General features: G+C 35.9%; 1 protein-coding gene and 1 pseudogene across 1 annotated transcript in view; one reads left to right on the top strand and one right to left on the bottom strand.

Annotated features, from left to right (window-relative positions):
• Window positions 1–21,062, top strand: part of Cnbd1 (cyclic nucleotide binding domain containing 1) — a 268,986-nt gene that overhangs the window by 238,817 nt on the left and 9,107 nt on the right. The window contains exon 8 of the mRNA XM_028779994.1: window positions 1,327–1,459. Coding sequence (XP_028635827.1) covers window positions 1,327–1,459 — 133 coding nt within the window. The remainder of the gene's footprint in view (window positions 1–1,326; window positions 1,460–21,062) is intronic.
• Window positions 6,090–7,187, bottom strand: LOC114631534 (annotated as a pseudogene).

Below are 21,062 nucleotides of genomic sequence, written 5' to 3'. Positions count from 1 at the left end.
CTGCTTTTTATGATCTTTAAATTCACTCATTTACTCTTTCAGCAGATAGGTAGTTTGTGTGTCAACAGCATGCTGTTTCGATGGGAACACAAAAGATTGGATGGTCACAGTGCTACTGCTTTCAAGGGATCACCAGTCTATACCAATCTTCCTTCAGAATATGTGACTAGTTATTTTCTATCGACTTGACACAGACCTGCCTGAAGAGAGATTTTAGTTGAGGAACTGCCTCCATTAGATGGACTTATGGGAATATCTCTGGGGCATTTTCTTGATTGCAAATTAATATAAGAAGGCCCTGGTACACCTGTGCAGTATAAGAAAGGTAGCTGAGCCAAGTGAAAAAGTAACCCAGCAGATAGCATTTCCCCAAGGTCTTATGTTCTGTTCCTGGCTCCAGGTTCCTGCCTGTAGCTTCTAGCCTGAATTTTCTAGATAGTGCACTGTAGTTTGGGGGCTGAATAACTGCTCTCATCCTGAGTTACTTTGGGTTATTTTGTCTATTGCAACAGAGAAACAAACAAAGACAGAATGTCTGACATGTTAATTCAGAATTGCACAAACTTTCAAATTCAGAACTGGATGAAAAGACACTTAAACTTTATTTTGGGCATCACATTCTGTTGTTTAAGACATTTTTATGTAAATTTGTATTTTTCTAGTCTAAACCAAAATTGTTCCTGTCATTCCCACACTTGTTTTAGAGGGTAAAAGAAACTTATAAAAATAATGAGTTTGAGAGGTCCTTATAGTTTTCTTGACAGATTCTAATGTAGAGATCTAGGTCTTGTATGATACCTGAAGGTTCAGTGCTCATGCTGAAAGATGTAGATACATCTTTCTTATTGCTTAGGATCTCAAAGAGTAAGAAATTTCCTTTGATGTGGTGATCTCAGAAACATGTGGCTTTCTCAGAATTAAACATTTACTCAAATGCCAGATATTAGCATGTTTGAATTTCAGAATGTTTTGCTTAAAATATTTTTATTTTGTTATTTTCCCTCATGAAAATCAATTTATAGCTACACATACACACACACACACACACACACACACACATCTTTTGAGCCTTGTTTATAATATCTTTACAATGTGTTAATATTTATAGAAATTTAAAGCATTATGGAACAAATTGATTATTTGGGCAAACAAATCTGAATATTAAAATTACAGTACAGCTATTGGTCATTGTGATAACCAAATGCTACTCAAACTTATACTGTGAAATAGCCATATAGCTGAAACTTTTCCTGACATCTTTTGGCTAGTTTTTGTTAATTTTTAATGATCTCATTTTGAAATCTGACAAGGGCATTCTTTTTTCAGGAAAAAGTAAAACGTGAAAATGCACAAAAGTTGAAATTAATCCGCAAGTGTCCTTTTTATGAAACTTGGCCTACTTTATCCATATGTGAGCTAGTTCCATTTAGTAAATTGAAAATTTTTCCTCCAGGTCATGGTAAGTTTAATTCAATTTTAGACATTTTTCTCATTCAAAATTTCACTATTGTCTTTGCAATCCTTTATAGTTTCAATATATTAAAGTTCATAATTAATATATCTTCATATAGCCGTTCTTTTACTTAATGAATTATTAACTATGAATTGTATGTTTTTAAATTTCTATTTTTATTTAAAAAATAAACATGTTTTGATTCAAGAGCAGCTTCAGGCCAAGCCCGCATTTTACATCTCTTTACATCTTTAACTTACATTGCTACACAGTAAGAATTACAGTAAGGGCGAATCCGCAAAGGATGAGGGCAGGAAGTCTCTGTAGTCACTGTTTTTTCACTCTCTTGATTAGTAAGTTCTTAACTAGCAAGTTTTCAATCAACATCTGTGTTATATCTCACCAGTGTGAAAGTAACAATTACAAGTTATCTATCACTCATCAAAGCCTTGGCAAAGCATTTCAGATTCAGTTCTTACAGCCTTTGGGATATCTCATATAAATATAGAGGTATCTTTGGTATGGGCAGAAAGACTAAATATCAAATTCACTTATAACCCACATTTGGTTTCTGCACATTGCCTGTAGTTCACACATTACTTTTTTGTGTACTTGTGTTCTGATTGTGATCTATCACAGAAGGGCAGAGATGCAATTTTTTACGTGTGGCATTATGTTGAGTTGATAGTTTATAATTTGGGAGATTTAATATTTGCAATTTCTGGAGAAGGCAAAGTCTCAATAAGAGAAACAACAGCCACAAGCTTCTGATTTCGTTAGCCAGTCTGGGGCTCATGTCCAGGTCTCCGAGTGTATGTACACACGAAAGCATAGAGAGTACTGAGTCCTTTTTACATCATTTATTAACCTAGGAGAACCAAGTAAACAAGAGAGGACAATGGATGCAGACCCATAAAAGTGTGGGTAAGATGTTTGTCTTTAGTAAGGAGTCCCTTTGCCCCAACAGATATAGCCATGAGCAGCAGAATGAACAGTGAGACCTGGTACTTTTCTCCTCTCAAATTCTGGTGGAACAAATACTTGGACTACCACAGTTCAAGAAACCTTTCAAGAGATACTACTATCGAAATCCTGCAGAGCTATTATGGCAGAGAAGATAATTTCAAATTAAGAATGAGATTTAAGCTCCCACAAGTTTGATTCTGAGTTCTAAATCTTAAACGTAGCTAAGATACCTTTGGGAGGATTTACTAGGTAATAGGAAAATGAGTTTCAGCTTAGTATGGTGCAAAATGTCCCTGGTAGTGTATTGTGGGAATAAAGTATCATGAGAGGAAAGTTTAGGTTTCTGACCACAGAAACAGTCTAATATTCCACCCATATTTGATAAATTTCCTTCAGTGTTTATATTTGCAATATAATTTATTAAAACAATACTTAAACCATGCTGTATCAATATTAAGTATATCTTGCTTATTTAAACTAAATATTAATAATATTGAAAGGGTAACAAGTCCTAAACACTAAATCATCAACCCGGAAAATGATGAACAATATTGAGTTGTTCACAAAATATTTTACTAACTAGGTATGAATACAAAGTTTTTCATTAATGTTCACATGAAAACCACAGAATCAATTTATAAAACTAGAAGTTTAGGTTTTCAAAATTCAATATATTTATTGCAGGGGTACACTTGATAAATGTAGTTATTTTGGGTTTGATGTTTTTAAAATTCAGTATATTTATTGCAGGGGTACACTTGATGAATGTGGTTATTTTGGGTTTATCGTAGATTTACTACTTTATATCAGATGTGTTAAACATTTCTCTCAGAGGCTAGTATATATAAAAGTATATCATAATTAATCTGTATAAAATTATGTGAACAAAACATTATGAATGTTGAGGGATCAACTATTCTATGACTTAAATACATCCAGTTACTATTAATAATGTTTCTCAAACTATAACGTGGATCCAAAATACTTAAAAACTAAACACATTAAAGAGCTAAAAATATACTTGATACAACATGTTTCATATACTTGGATATCTGAAAGGTAATAATATTTGTTCTACAATCTTCTGTGTTAGACACCTTGTTATTTCGAATATATAAAAATTAAACTCTATTATTATATTAAATAGTAAAAATAACACTTTGTGTCATTACTAACTGTATAACAGGGCATACATGTTTACAAGTTTAGGCAATATTTATGTTCCTTAGATAAGAATGACAGATATATCTATAAATCCCCACTCTATACTAACATACTTATAAATTATTATAAGTTCTTATAAATAAACAAATTCTATAAGTTCTTATAAGCAAAACAAACAAACAAATAAATAAAAGTTCTTATAAATAAACAAATCAAGGTTAGGTATATATTCCATCAAAGTAATTGCATCTATTTTTATAGTAATGAACAATATATAAAATAAAAGCATCAATATGATACTTCTTGACTTAAGATTTATATTAAATTACTATCAGAAAACAGAGATCCTGCTGAAATTAAATTTCCATCTTGTGAATTTATACTTGTAAATGAATAGTTTCCAAAGCATACAAAGTGTGTTTTGATCTTATTTTAAGGCTGTGTATTACAAAAAGGTTCAGAGAGATTTAGTTAATTATTAAAAAGCTTAGTAGACTTTAGCACTTATTATTGGCAGTTTCTGACTCTGTTCTTTTCTAGCTCCGCAGAGCTTCTTACATTTTGGCCTTATACATGAAAGAGCCTGATAACTATGCTTTCTAGCATTGCTTGTGATTTTCTCCTGAGTTACTCTTTTTGAAAGCATGGCTAATAACTAGCTTATTTTACTAGCCAAGCTGTTCTTATATATATCATATACACATTTATAAAGAAAATAGGTTAACTTGACAACCATTGTTATCTTGTTTTTTGTTTTTTGTTGGTTTTTTTTTTGGTAGACATTGGTTGAGTTTTACTTTTTTTAATTAATTTTTTATTGGATATTTTATTTATATTTCAAATGTTATCCCATTTCCCCATTCCCTTCCTACCCAGAAACTCTCATCCTATTCCCCTTCCTACTGCTTCTATGAGGATGTGCTGCCGCCGACCCACCCACCCACTCCCACCTCCCTGCCCTCGAATTCTCCCACACTGGGGCATCCAACCTTCATGGGGACCAAGGACTTCCTCTCTTACTTATGACTGACAAGGCCATCCTCCCCTACATATAGAGAGCTGGAGCCATGGATCCCTCCCTATGTGCTCTGAGGCTGGTGGTTTAGACCCTGGAAGCTCTGGTTGGTTGGGTTTGTTGCTCTCCTCATGGGCTGCAAATTCTTTCAGCTCCTTCAGTCTTCTGTCTTACTCCTCTATTGGAAACCCCATGATCATTTCAGTGGTTAGCTGTGAGCATCTGCCTCTGAATATGTCAGGCTCTGGCAGACCTCCAAGGAGACAGCTATATCAGGCTCCTGTCAGCATGCACTTCCTGGCATCCACATCAGTGTCTGCATTTGGTGACTGCACATGGAATGGATATTCAGGTGGAGCAGTCTGAGGACAGCCCTTCCTTCAGTTTCTGTCCCACACTTTGTCTCCCTATTAGCTCCCATGAGTAACTTGTTATCTTGTTTCTTCTGCCAAGTAGTCATCTTTGTCAAGTAGAATGTGACATATTCAGAAACTAAACAAAAACTGTAATTATCAATTTACTTCTAAAAGACTAAATATGGAAAAGTAATAATATCACTAAAAGTAAAATCTAGTCACCAAAAGTCCAAAAGTTTTGTGGGTAGGTTGGTGTCTCTATCACTCCTGTGGGATTATTGCCTGGCTATAGGAGGTTCCATATCCCTAATGCTGTGAGTAAATGCTTAAGCTACTACCCTTGATTCTTGGGCACCTCCCCTATCTCAGGTCTCTGGCGTTTCCTAGAGATATACCCATCTTTCCATACCCACCCCCAACAGTTGCAGATTTATGTTCATTCTCATGGCCATCTGGACGTCTCTCCTGTCCCTCCCCACACCTGATTCTGAAACCCTCATTCTCTCCCCATTCCCTCACCTACCCAGTTTTCTCCCTCCATCTGCCTCCTGAGACTATTTTACTCCTCCTTCTAAGAGAGATTCAGGCATCCTTGCTTGGGTATTCTTGTTTAGCTTCTTTGGGTCTGTGGAGTGTATTCTGAGTAGCCTGTATTTATGGCTAACATCCATTTATAAGTGAGTATATACCATGCATTTTCTCTTCAGTCTGAGTCACCTAACTCAGGACTATATTCTTATCTTTTGGGTATATGCCCAGGAGTGATAAAGCTGAGTTTTGAGGTAGAACTATTCCCAGTTTTCTGATAAATAGCCAAATTAATTTTTTTCTTTTCTCTCTTTCTTGCTTCTTTTATCATTTTCTTTTTTCTTTCTTCTCTCTCTCTCTCTCTCTCTCTCTCTCTCTCTCTCTCTCTCTCTCTCTCTCTCTCTCTTTTCTTTTTTTGGTGGCATAAACTGCTTTATTGGTAGCAGCTGAGTGGGGCTCAGGTATCTCCAGTGCCTGGAAGTCCATATTCTCCACCAGGTACTGAGGCAGGCCTTATGCTGGTCAGATGTAAGGGAGATAGGCTGGTTGTTGGAGATGCACACATTCACTGTTTTCAGTGAGAAGGCTTCCCCTTCCCGGGCCATCTCTAAGACATGTAGGAACAGCCTTGACCATCACAAGCCTCTTGACCCATGGCTGTTCCTGGGGCCACAATTCTCCCCCACAGAACCACAGAGTGTAGTGTGGGGAGTGTTCACTTCCTTCCATGAAGGCGATCAGATCTACCACAAAGGTCCTAAGGTCAAACACGCCTCCGTCCTTGTCCTTGGGGACCTCTCCATCAGGCCCTTTCCCACTGTCTGGAAGCAGCTCCTCACCCAGAGCCCAGAAGGAATGCGAGTGGCCTAGGCGCTGAGTCCTAGGCACTGAGTCCAGAGGCACTGTCCTGCCCGCCACAGTGTTGATTCCTGGCCTATCCCCTTGAGTACATGCCTTACATACTCCCTCACAAGCCTGTCTGTCACAAGGGTCTGGCAGGGTGACTGACTGCCAGGGTAGTGTTGTGTTGTCAGCTGTGTTGCCTACCAGCCGCAGGTCCCTTGGGCAAAAGAGCATCTGCTGGAAGACCTGGTGGCCTCAGCAGGAGGTCACCGCGAACTCCCATTGTTTCTTAGCTAGCAGCTGCCTCAATGGATTTTCCTGGGGTGCTGGGTTTGGGAAGTTGTTAACATTGGAGCTTAGTAGTAGTTGAGAATTATCGGAAGTAATAGCCAGGTCTGAGGACCTCTTATCTTGAGGTCCCAAGATCATGCCTCTAGTAGTTCTCGGAGGTCTTCCTGGGAATCTGACAGACTGCTTTTACCATTGTGTCGGAGATGCATCCAGATGTACAAAGCCCCTAGCTCCTGAAGTCACAAACTCATACAGTTTATGAGGGTCAAAAGGGTCCTTGCTCTAGTCATCAGCTAAATGCAACACTTCTTTCTGGTTCAGGGCTGACTGGAAATTCCTCTTCCAAGTTGACAGGTATGGCTTATTCTTCCCTGTGATGTAGGCAACCACTGGCTTCTGCCCAGGCCTGGAAGATGCCAAAGTCAGCCATTTGTGCATCCTGTCGTAGGCCATGTTTCCATGGGATCCTGACCTATGTATAGCTCTTGTCCAGCTGGGTCATGCCTTTCAGCTGCCCCAGGTCCAGCTGCGACACCAGCCAGAGCAAGATCCACGGTTTTGGGGTTTCCATGCTCCAGACTAAGCACACAAGGCAGTTCCTGAGCCAGGGAAGGGATGTGCGCTCGTGGGGCACGGGTGCCAGGACTGGTTTGTGGGCTCCCAAACAGTAGTTCTGAGACTTGCAGAGTGGTTGTACAAGTTTTGAGAGTAGTGTTCCCCTTGCTCTATATCCTTCCCAGGATGTACTATCACTTCAGTGTTTGATCTTAGCCTTTCTGTAGGGTGTAAGATGGAATCCTACTGAGATTTTCAATCTCTTTACCTCCACTTTTCCTATTTGGGGCAATTTCAATTCAGTCACTATAATATAACGTTTTAATTATTTCAATGACTTTCAGCTGTATTTTTGTCTTTTTAGTGATTGTCCTAGTGTATAACATATATATCTCAATTTAACTCAACATACTTCAGTTTTTCTTAATTCTGGATAGAACTAAAATGTTTTTCTATAACTTTGTTTTCTTTGCTCTCTATGGATACTATTATTTTAATTTATATTGTTTCTGTATATAATAAGCAAAAAACCTTATTATTGATACTGTTTTTATAATTTCTAAAGATATACAAAAGAACCTCTTATGATAGCACACACCTTTAATCCCACAACTCCTTAATTAGCCAGAGGCAGGCTGATCTCAAAAATACAAAAAGAAGTAAAAACTATATTTTTAGTGCTCTTGTGTGATTTTAAATATCATTTTCTAGTCCTCCTACTGTATCTCTGTGGTTCTGAGACGTCCTGTGATGTCTATTACTTAAACTGTTTTCTCCTATTTCCTATGTAACTACTGGCATATTTCAGTACATTTTTATTCATCAGAAAGTCAACATTTATACATAGTTTTTTGTTCAATAACTTTTAATTAGAATTAAAAGACAAATGTTAATCTGTTCTGACCTTTACAAATGCATTTCTTGCCTGTAATGGTAATTTTTTGATGTTCTAAGTAGTTTCCAAATATACAGCATTTCGGTCTGAAGAATATTTTTTACTCTTTGATAGGGTGTATTGGCAACTGATACTCCTCCATTTCTTCTTTTAAAATCTCTCATTTGCTTTTTAAACATGTCTTTGGTGTATATAAGGTCTACATTTGATCATGTTGTTTGTACAAATTGAGGGTGTTAATATCATGATCTCTGTCTTTTGTATCATTCCCGATGCAAAAGCAGCTATTGTGTCCCTTTGGTGTTTGATGAAGAGGTTTTCAATCTGATCAATTTTAAAATTTTCTCTTACCTCCTGTTTTATGCTGGTAGTTTGCCACTTGTTCTTCTGCTTGTTCTTATCTGTACTCTCAGATATTAAAATGTTTCTTGTAATCATCTACTTAGAAATAATGCATTTTCCCCCTTTACTAGAAGTAAAATTTCAAAAGTTTCAAATGTAATTTAAAAAATTGCTTGTTCCAAGTTATAGTGTGACTAAGTTCTCTCATGTCTACACTGGCCTCAGTCAAACATGGCATTCACTGTCAGTGTGTTATTGTCTAGCTAATCTTCTTTGTTTGTTCTTGTCCCTTTCCAAAGATCCCAGATTTTCATTAAACAAAATTCACTCATGGATGTTGGGGTCCAGCAATATTCTCATAAAACACATGAACAGCTATCTCAGTCAGGCAGTGGTTGGTTAATGAGCATACACCTCAGTATTGATGTATCAGTACCACTGTTGAGATTTGGGAACTGAAGTTAATATCCTACCCTGAGTTAAGATTCTACTGGGCTCTTTAAGCTAGAGATCTACAAACATCTGTGCCAAGTTATTCTACCTATCAGGATTTAGGGATAGGGCAGCTTCCTTAAAAACATGTCTTTATTGTACACTTATCCTGTTTCTATTGGTTGGGGTACTGTGGCAGGAGTCTTGCCTTGTCTAACATTCATGTCTTAACTTGCCAACCAGTATGTCAGTTATCTACACATATGTATCTTTCTGAAAAGTAGGATGTCAATTTCCAGGGAGGTCATAAAACCTTAAACTTTACTCAACCACTATTGAAAATGGAAGTCTTATTCCAAATCGTTTCTTATATTGGTGCAGGTGTCAGTTTTATGTTGGGATTCAACCTAAGGACAAATTATAAAAGCAAATACATAAGAACTTATACATAGGTACAGGAAGTGCTGCTGGAAAGCTTGTTTGGGTCCAAGCTTACTATGGGTAGTTCTACTGACTTCTGTCATGTTTGTTTCCCAAGGGCACAGAACATAACAGACTATATAATCAACTTAAGAGTAAGAAAATTTCCTTATAATGACAGACTAGCCAGGTAACAGTTACCTAGGCCTTTAACATTTTTCTAGCCCTTAACAATTAAGTTTTTTTGTTTGTCTGTCTGTTTGTTTTTTGTCAACTAAGGTTATACTACTGTCTCTTTCCTCACTTAAATCAATATCAGTTTAATATTGTAGGAGTCTGTATTCATTCTGCAAACAATCGGAACATTTGTTTTGAAATGTTCACTGCATAACATTTCTTCATTGCGTATCTATTTTCTGATTTAAAAATATAATTCAATATTTCAATGTTGAAATATTTCAATTTTGAGAAATATTTCAAAATTTGTAGCTTATGGTCAGTTTTCCCACTAGGCTTCACATTTTTCTGGAACTGAAACATTTCCCATTCTCTTTTAGTAGAAAAAAAATGTACCTAGCATTGGTAGACTTTTTAAAAATTGTTGATGACTGACTGTTAGAGTGGCAGTGTTTTTGTTTAGACAAAAGCTATCATTTATTACTCTGTAAGGAAAATAATTAAAGTCCATACTGGTCAGTCCATGAAGGTTCTTTTAGCATTTAGTAGATTTTTTTTCAATGAATTAATTTTGCTGATTGAATTTTAAAAACCAAATATACTTTCTGTTCCCAAATTTACCTTCACAAACATGTTTTTATTTTACTTTTTTTGTTACAAATTTCTCTCATTATGAGGAATTAGTAGAGAGCTTTGTCATTGTAATGCACTGCCTATTAAGAATTCTTTGAGAGGCTCTGACCAATACAGGTGAGGGTGCTTGCCACCAACCATCAGGCTGAGCACAGGGACTCTAATGGAGGAGTTAGGGCAAGGACTGGAGGAGCTGAAGGGACTTGCAGCCCCACAGGAAGACAATATCAACCAACCAGAACTCCCAGAGCTTCCAGGGACTAAACCACCAACGTAAGAGGACCCATGGCTCCAACTGCATATGTAGCAGAGGATGGCCTTATCTGGCATCAGTAGGAGGAGAGGACCTTGGTCCTGTGAAGGCTAGATGCCCCAGTGTAGGGGAATGCCAGGTTGGGGAGGCAGGAGTGGGTGAGTGGGTGGGTGGGTGGGGGAGCACCCTCATAGAAGCCAGGGGGAGGTGGGATAGGGGGTTTTCTGAGAGGAAACTGGGAAAGAGAATAACAATTGTGATATAAATAAACAAAATATCCAATAAATTTTTTTAAAAAAAGGATTCTGAAAATTCACAAATTTTAAACACAATAAAGGTAAATGAAACGCAAAATGGATTTGAGATGATTGTAAGTAGGCACTTGCATGGTGTTAAAGACATTAGGTAAAAAGTGAAAGTCCATTCTTACCAGTAGTAAAAGAACTTGTAGAGTGCGTTGAATATCCAACTTCCTTTTCATTCATTCTATTTAAATCTCATGATATAACTTTCTGCTTTGTAAGATGATAAATCAAATGACTACTCATAAATAAAATTCATCCCAACATCCCAACATATTAACTCTCTTCTCCTACGCATCCTTCTAAAAATATTACCTTTAGAACCACACGTGTGTATAATGAAGTCTTTGGATTGCACTGCTGAGTGACTTCCTAACATCATATTGCTTGCCAAGGCATGAGAAATTTAGAGTTGTTCCCTGGGATGCTCTGTGAAGATCTGGTTCCCAGTGGTGATGGACTGAGATCCTCAGCAGCTTTTGGAGGGGTTTGGGGTACAGCTCTTTAACAAGCCTGGTGAGGAGCATGCTAGTCTGAGTCTCAGCATTTGCACCACAAGGGATGAGACTAAGCCACAGCAATGAGGATTCCTCCAGAGCTGTTCTACTTTGAGTGGCCTTTTTTACTTTTGGCTTTATTTACTTGCTGCTTTCTCCTGAAATCTAGTTTTGTGACATTCCTGATGCTTTCTAACACTAAACAATCAACTCTGTTTTGTTTGTTTGATAATTTGTTTGTTTTAATACCTTAAGGGAGTCTGCTGTCTCTGCCTAAAAATCAAAAGCTGTGAACTGTTTAACAATTTTATCAAAGGCAACTTCCATAAGGATTTGTCAGAATTTCATCACTTGACTTTAGTTAATTAATATGTTTACTGAACATCAGCTGAGTGTGGAATGTTACACTAGTTGGTTTATGGCAGTAAAAAGCAATGTATTTTAAAATCACTTAAAATCAAATATTTAAGTAACTGCAAAGTATTCATTACTACAGAGTTTGCATTTTAACTTCCAAGATTTAGTAATTGAAAAATATATGGAGTGTAATTTAAAACTGATGAGGTGTGTTACAAATATCATCCATTAAAATGATGTTTAATAGCTCATACTATATTATCTACTGTGGCAAATATTGGTTGACTGCTTTCTAACACAGTAAAATAAAAATGAAAATGGGTGTTTGTATTTTGAAAATACATGAGAGTGGTGATCTAGGTTGGAAAAGTAACAGATACAGTCAACAGAGCTTGCCGAGAATAGCTGATAAAACAACCTGACTTAAGTGCTTGGGTATAACTCAGCTGTGGAGTGCTTACATAGTGCAAGTTTCCTAGGTTATTCTCTGCCCCTGCTTTTAACAAAAACAACCCTTTACTTCATCTCCCCTAAAACTTGGATAGTCAAATAGCCGTAAGAATTTTTAATGAATTTTAAAATATGGCTGCTCCTATGTAACTTTTCAATACCCATCTTCAAAGACATTTGAATCTTCAAAAGGAGACTCAGTCAAATAACGCAAGCAAGGGGCTTTTCTCTATGCAATGAAATACAATGAAAAGAAAAGAGTCTATTTCAAATGTTTAATTCATATGATTGGCCCCTGTTGTATACATTTTACCAGAATGAAAAGTATTTTGATAGCTGAAAAGACACAATGAAATAAAAGTCTAAGAGAAAAACTTAGGTTGGAGATATGTAGCAGTTATAGAAAGAATAGAATATAGCAGAAAGAATAGAGACACGCAAAAACCAAATGGTTACCAATGTTTCATGAAGGACACAGGCACAAAAGGCAATGATGACTAATGATTAAAAACATTAATATGGCAAAGATTTTAATTATTCAAGAATGTTGCTGTTTAGCATGTGACATGTCACATGTTTCCAGTACATCTTAACACTATTGTCTAGAAATCTTCACATGCAGGGATTTAAAAAATATTGCTGCTATTATTACCATTAAAATTACTATCATCATAATTATCATGATCATAATCATCACTATAGGGGCAAGAACATGCTACATATTTTTGTCTGGCTTTAAGGTTATTTTTATCCCAGGCTATTTTCAAGATCAATATCCCCTACTCTTGCCTCTCGAATACCAAAATAACAGGCATACTCTAATATGCCTTTCTGTTTTGATTTTAAATGTCAAATATATCACATGGCTGCTAAACAGATACAGAACTATGGATGCCCATGAACACACTCCAAAGAGCTATCATGTGACTATGGAAGCACAGGGTTCAGCTTGGAGGTGGGACGATCTTTTCTCTAGTATTTCCTAGAGACATTTTGCTACAGGTCACCCTTACCTGTATGGTTTTAAATTATTTTTTTATCTTTTATTTATTCGATATTTTCTTTATTTAATTTCAAATGTTATCCCCTTGCCTGGTCCACACACACACCCCTGGAAGCCCCTATCCCATTCCACCATACCCCTGCTTTATGAGGGTGTTCCTCCACCCACCTACCCACTCCCTGGTCCCACCCTGGCATTCCCCTACACTGGGACATCCAGCCTTCCCAGGACCAAGGGCCTCTCCTTCCATTGAAACCCAATAAGGTCATCACCTGCTACATATGCATCTGGAGCCATGGGTACCTCCATGTATACTTTTTGGTTGGTGGTTTAGTCCCTGGGAGCTCTGGGGACTCTGGTTTGTTGACATTGTTGTTCTTTCTATGGGGTTGCAAACCTCTTTAGCTCCTTCAGTCCTTTTTCTAACTCCTCCATTGGGGACCCCATACTCAGACCAATTGTTTTTGTTTTTGGGCTGGGAGCATCCACCTCTGTATTTGTTAGGCTCTGGCAGAACCTCTCAGGAGACAGCTACATCAGGTTCCTGTCAGCATGCACTTCTTGGCATCCACAATAGTGTCTGCATTTGGTGACTATATGAGATGGATCCCCAGGTGGGACAGTCTTTGGATGGCCTTTTCTTCAGTCTCTGCTCCATACTTTGTCTCTATATTTGTTCCCATAAGTATTTTTGTTCCCCCTTCTAAGAAGGATTGAAGTACTCACACTTTGGTCTTCCTTGTTCTTCAGCTTCATGTGGTCTGTGAGTTGTATCTTGGGTATTCAGAGCTTTTGGGCTGATAGTCACTTATCAGTGAGTGCATAACATTTGTGTTCTTTTGTGATTGGGTTACCTTACACAAGATGATATTTTCTAGTTCCATCCATTTGCCTAAAAATTTCACAAATTCATTGTTTTTAATAGTTGAGTAGTACTCGATTGTGTAAATGTACCACATTTTCTGTATCCATTCCTCTATTGAGGGACATCTGGGTTCTTTCCAGCTTCTGGCTATTATAAATAAGGCTGCTATGAACATAGTTGAGCATGTGTCCTTGTTATATGCTTGGTATGATGAGCCTTCATTTTCATTAAATTCTAAAAAGTCTTTAATTTCTTTATTTCTTCCTTTACCAAGTTACCATTGAGTAGATCAGTGTTCAGTTTCCACGTGTTTGTGGGCTTTCCATTGTTTTTGTTATTGAAGACCAGCCTTAGTTCATGGTGATCTGATAGGATACATGGGATTACTTCAGTGTTCTTGTATCTGTTGAGGCCTGTTTTGTAACCAATTACATGGTCAATTTGGAGAAGATACCATGAGGTGCTGAGAAGAATGTATATTTTTCTGTTTTAAGATGAAATGTTCTATAAATATCTGTTAAATCCACTTGGTTTATAACTTCTGTTACTTTCATTGTGTCTTTGTTTAATTTCTGTTTCCATCATCTGTCCATTGCTAAGATTGGGGTGTTGAAATCTCCCACTATTATTGTGTGAGGTGCAATGTGTGCCTTGAGCTTTAATAAAGTTTCTTTTATGAATATGGATGCCCTTGCATTTGGAGCATAGATGTTCAGAATTAAGAGTTCATCTAGATAGAATTTTCCTTTGACAAGTATGACATGTCCTTCCCTATCTTTCTTGATAACTTTTGGTTAAAAGTTGATTTTATTTAATATTAGAATGTCTGCTCCATCTTGTTTCTTGGGACTATTTGCTTGGAAAATTGTTTTCCAGTCTTTTACTCTGAGGTAGTGTCTGTCTTTGTCACTGGGGTACATTTCCTGTATTCAGCAAAATGCTGGGTCCTGTTTACATATTCAGTCTGTTAGTGTATATCTTTTTATTGGGCCATTGAGTCCATTGATTTTAAGAGATACTTAGGAAATGTGATTGTTGCTGGCTGTTATTTTTGTCATGGAATATCTTAGTTTCTCCATCTATTTTAATTGAGAGTTTTATGTCCTTTCTGTGGTATAATATTGTTTGTGAAGAATCTTTCTTTTCCTCTTTCTCTGTCCCTCCTTCCTTTCAGTTCTTTTTCGTTAAGAGCTGTGTGTGCTCCAGCTAGTTTGGAACTCATGATCCTCCTAATTCAGCCTCTGTAGAATTGGGATTTCAGGACCAAAGCCATCCTGAACAGCTACTTTCATTTTGTTCCTATGAAGAATCCATTGCTTTCATTTAGTTAATTGTTTTCCTTATGCTATGATGCAATACAACTTTTTTTGTAACAGTACCTAGTAAGGGAAATATCTGATGAATATTTAAAATTTAATAAATTCAAAATATTTTATGAGAATAATTCCTACTAGTATCATCATATAAGCCATAGAATCTTAGTCCTAATTTACCTTTGAGTTTGGTGCAGTTCAGTTGAATACAGTGAGCTTAGTTTGGAGCAGAGCAGTTGGCTTCAGAATAGTTGAGTTCCTGGAGTTTAGAGGCAGTCTTTATGAGTAGAGCAATTTATCCAGAAGTAGAAAGAAGTCATTTGAGTGGAGATGACTTTGAGCCACAACAGCTGAATTGAACCAGCCATCCAGAATTCAGAAAGGGACAGAAATAAATTGAGTTTTTTTAGCATTAATTCTCAGAGGCTAAAACCTTCTAAGCCTAGTTTAATAGATGGAGGCTGGAAGCTAAAGCCTAGAAGGTCTGGGAGTCCAGAAGATCAGATTTTATGGAGGCTAGAAGCTTCCTGGCTTAGGCACAGGGATAGTTAGAAAAGATCTGATCTTGACCCAAACCATGTATTCATAAATCTTTGGTATGACTCTCATCTCATCCCTTCATTTCGAAGAAATAAACACTTACCCTACATTGCTCTTAAATAACTTTTCTACTGAGAGCTGTGTATATCCTATCTCTGACTGATTCTGTCAAATCTTTCTCTGATTTGTCACTTTTACTGCCTTTCAATTAAGGTCATTGTATGGGATTAAAAATGTTTTGTACTAAATGATTTTAGCCAGTCTGATTTAAGGTGTATACTAAGGGTCTGTCTGCATTCCATATGGATGTGATCAGAACAGCCATGTTTCTGGATTAACATTCCTCTACAGCAGTGGATGCAGGAGGATCATAAATTCAAGGTCAGGCACAGTTATAGTGAAAATTCTAGGTCAGCCTGTGCTAAAGGAGATCATGCTTAAAAACATAAGTAAAATGTAGCAATTATGTTTTCTCATTTTAAATTACCAAAATACATAGTGAATATGAATTCAATAACTTTTCTAAGCAAATAAAAGGAATCTGAATATATAGAAATGATGAATTATAATACCATTAACTTTAATAAGTATCATCTATAAATTTTTAAGTAGAACCTCTTTGAGTGCTTATAATTGGTTTCATATAACAGTAGGAAATGTAATCTACTCTGAGAAATTTCTGGAATATCTGTTCTTTATTAACTAGCCAATCTATTAGTAAGTAGATATCCCATGAAAGTGTCACAGATTCTAGTTTTAATATGACTTACTAGGATCTGTTCATTTGTGAGAGGGCAGAAATCAAGTTCATAGAATGAACAGAAATTAATAAGCATGTATTAGCTTATAGAACTGAGAATCCTGGATTCAAATGTCACTCAGATTATATTTCCCTTATGTTATATTTCTTTTGTGATTCCTTCTTGTCCTGCAAGACTCTTATGTCATGGTAGATGCAGCTTTTTGGTCTTCACAGCCAGCTAACACTGTGTAAATCCTGGTAGTTCCATGAAATTTATGGTGTGACTCACTGGTTGGGCTTCAGTCAAAGCTCTCTCTTAACATTTCAAAACTATTGTCCATCAATGATAAAATACTTCTTGAAACACTAGAAAACCAAAGAAGGGAAGCATATCTCTAAAAGGATAAAGGTAAAGTATACATATCTCAGGGAAGTGTGATTCTTGCACAAATGTCTTCTTTAATTTATTCTTGAAGCATAAGGTCAGAAGTAAACAGGCCTGTCTTCCTTTTAGCTTGAATATGCTCTGTCTCTTGACTCCACTTCGTAGGTCTCAATTCATCACTGCTTCTGTACAGCTCTAATTGGCATCAGGTCTGCCAGTTGTAGGAGCCTGTAATTTGAAGTATAAGTACAAGCCATGTGTTAGGAGGTTTCTTCTTTAACTGATATTCTGTACTTTGCAGAAACAACAAAGTTTATGACAATGTTTTATGAACTTATATAATTGCTTTCATATTGCACTAGTAAATATAATTCCCTCTGAGAAATTTCTGGGTGGTCTGGATAGATTCCTACTCAAAATTACTTTTTTATAAAAATGTTTTCCTAGACTACCATGGATTTAAGAAAGCAATAATTTATCTTTGTCTCTGCCCCTGTCCCTGTCTGCAATTTATGTGTCTTTCTACAAGTCATTAGTATTGCTTGTCTTGATATCTGGGCGCTACATTCCTTTTTCTCAAAGCAATACATGAGTGTGTTAGGATAAATGTCTCTCTTAATAAAACAGTGCTTTGCTCCATGTCTTCAGGGTTTTCTGTGAATAATCTCAGAGCAATATATACAGATTTCATATGCACAGCTTCTATGTTCTAACAGTCATGATATTGTGACTATAAGACATGTTAAGCTCTGTGTCCTTGAATATTACTATTCCTAATTTGTATAAGTGGTATTGCTATACATAAAGGATCCCAAATATGTTTTCCTCAAAGTTTTCAAGTTGCATGTCAGTTATAAATTAGAATTTCAAATGCTCTGAAATGTATGAATATTTGATTTATCCACCAAAAAAAATCAAATAAAGATTCTCCATTGCCAATTTGCTTTTCTTTTGCTTTGTACAACCTTTATTTCTGTTCATGTGGTTTTTTTTGGCACTTTTGCATGCATTAAGTCTTATAGAAGTAATTAATTTACCAACTATCTCTTGTACTAATTTTCAGATTTAAAAGATACTGTTGTTTGGGATATTTCAGTGAATAAAAGTATTATTTTACAAAATGCAGACATCTCTGATATAGAAGCAGGGGAAGGGTGGATTGGATGGGGGTTCTGGAGGAGAAAAACAGGAAATGAGATAACATTTGAAATGTAAATACATAAAATATCCAATAAAAACATACTTCACTGAGATGACAGTTTTGATAAGAGGAGGAGAGCTATGGCAAAGACCTTTTTTTTTTTCTATTCTATTTAGATTCGCAGTCTCATAGGTATTTTAATATTGTTGCTGCTATGGCTGTATGCATATTTGTTAAAATGTTAGTTGTCTACATATTTTGGATCAAATGCTATAGTAATAGCACTTATACATCTCATATAACTTTCTTTTAAGTTTAAAACATTATCTTCATTATTTAATGCTTACTCATGTTCATCTGAGAAAACTTGTTTTATAATGTTTATTTTAACATTAAGTCATTCTTTACTCAAAATCCTTGGCAACCTTTTCTATTAAAAGCCAATTTACTTAACTTCTATTTTAGAAAGGGCACAGTGATACAGAACTTGCCACTGTGAACACATATTTCATTAATGTTAGTCTTAGATTTGTTTGATGAACATTAGTTTAGAAAATATTGCTAGAATTTATTTAGAAAATATTTACAATGAAAATAAAATATGAATCAAATTTGGGTTTCTATCAGAGAATACATGTCTAGTGTCAGAAACATCAATGATAATTATTTGGCCATTACATGGAACAATTCTGATTACATTCTTAAACAGCTACTTGTCAGAAGTAGCGTGGTATTTCATTTACTCATATATTTCTCAAATATTTAAAACACAGTTCTAAAGAAAGAAAATAAGATACATATAAATTGAATAAATTCTCTTCAGGCAGGAAGGAACCATTACAGAATGCTACTTAGCAACCTCCCTGGCGCCTTACCCCACATCCTAAGTGATGTGTTGTCTTTGATCAGATCAGGATTATTTTGTTGGTTCTTCTGAGGTATTTCTAACATACATGCTTTTATTTTTTTGTCAGTAAACTTTTCAAGTGACCTTCTAAAATTACTAGTTTTCAAAAAATAGAGAAAACAAGATTCAATAGTGACATCAATTTGATGTCTCTAATGTTTAACAACATTTTCTTACTATAATCAACTTCTACCTTCACTTTTTTCTTTTTAAAAGTATATTTTCTAGTGAGAATATAAACTAATGTATATAAAAATACCAAAATGAAATAATGAAATATCAAAATAATGAAATCCATTATTTTGTTTACTAATGGCCATGAATTAAGTAACAATACACAAACATCAAGCTGGTAAATTATTTCCTATACTAGAAATGAGTTAGAGTTATAATTCATATAAATATAACTTTTCCAAGTAAACAGTAAAAATTCAGAGTCACAAGGTAAAAGTAGACTGAACAGAAACACATGAGAGAACTAAACACATGGAGAAAGTGACAAAGTGTTAGAATAGGAATCAGAAAAGGCAACTTTCAAAGAGAAATCAAAGGAATACAAATATTAAATAATTCACTATTACACAGCATTTCCGAAGTAAGAAAATGATAATTGTTTGTCCTTTGGGCAGATGTGTACAGTGGTGTAATATGTTTCAAAGTTGACAAAAATAATACAAAGTAAATCTAGGTACTGGGTAAATCTGTCTAAAACAATATATGCAGATTTCCTACAAAAATTAGAAGCAATGTAAATACCTAACAAAAATGATATAAGTGAATTATGTCCAGAACAGTATAGACAATCAAAAGATCCATGCACATGTAGAAATGTTCCACATGAATGTGTAGATATGTTCCATATAAAACAAATGGAAATATGGTTTATGGGAAAAGAGATAAATTAGTTGTATAGAGTTAATATGTCTTAAACATAACCATCTTCCTATACAAACTGAAATGAGTCTAGATTTAAATATTTCATATAGTGTACTGTATTTCCAAACATAACTGAAGGAATCAGATCACCTGAGAAGGAAGTGTGTCCGTGAGGCCTTGAGAGTTCTGTAACACAACCCCAGAAATATGTAGTATATGAAGTTGATATCAGAGCTTCTTTGAATTTCAAGAGAAAATGTCATTGAGCAGGTAGGTAGAGTGAGCAATTTTTTTTGTTTTTGTTTTTTTCTTTTTGGTTTTTCGAGACAGGGTTTCTCTGTATAGTCCTGGCTGTCCTGGAACTCACTCTGTAGACCAGGCTGGCCTCGAACCCAGAAATCCGCCTGACTCTAGAGTGAGCAATTTTAATAACAACTTAACATCATTCTCCTTCAAAGCAGTGCCATACCCCATGTTTCATGGAAGGCTAATGTCTAAACTCATGATGTTTCTGTGAGTTCCAAGGCTCCTAGCATGAGGAGGATGAGAATAAGCAATGCCATTGAAGAAGGAACTCCTTAAATAGTTGAAGGAAGTGCTAACTTAATCATGAGATTGGAAAAGCAAGATATTTATGTTACAATAACATGTGTCAAACCCAGTGTTGGTGTAACTCAAGGAAGGAGGAAATAGCAGGAGATCAATGGCCACTCAAGGTTAACAGAGTATGAAGGATGTTAGAAGAGAAAAGTGATACCTTAGTTCACATTAGACAATGCTAGTTAGCTTCAGGAAGGTAATTTTGTTATTGAAGTGGTAGATGAGGAAACAAGAAACTGACAATAAACAAATCCTTGGCCTGAACCTAGACATGTCATCCGTGGATCAAAAAATGTGGTCAAATAAAAGCTGAAGAGTCTGATCTTTCCAGGGATATTTTGTATATGGTTCTAATCACTTGTATGTAGCAGTAATAACACCAACAAGCAATAGACACAATTCTCTTCTCCACTCACAATATTTCAGAATTCTTATTTCATATAATGGAGCTCAGAAATGTATTTAAAAAATAGCCTGAACTCCATTTGAGGAATCCTAAATAAAGAAACAGAAAATAAGTTGACCTTATTGGAAAATTCCTACTACACAAAAATAAACAAACTACAAAAGCAAAACCAGTAGAATTAGGAGCTCACTTTCTTTTTTGTTTCTTCTTCTTCTTCTTCTTCTTCTTCTTCTTCTTCTTCTTCTTCTTCTTCTTCTTCTTCTTCTTCTTCTTCTTCTCTTCTTCTTCTTCTTCTTCTTCTTCTTCTTCTTCTTCTTCTTCTTCTTCTTCTTCTTCTTCTTCTTCTTCTTCTTCT

Source organism: Grammomys surdaster, unplaced genomic scaffold, assembly GCF_004785775.1.
Source record: "Grammomys surdaster isolate TR1022 unplaced genomic scaffold, NIH_TR_1.0 97, whole genome shotgun sequence".
In the NCBI taxonomy this organism is placed as follows: Eukaryota; Metazoa; Chordata; class Mammalia; order Rodentia; family Muridae; genus Grammomys; species Grammomys surdaster.
This window is presented reverse-complemented; position numbering and strand designations above follow the sequence as displayed.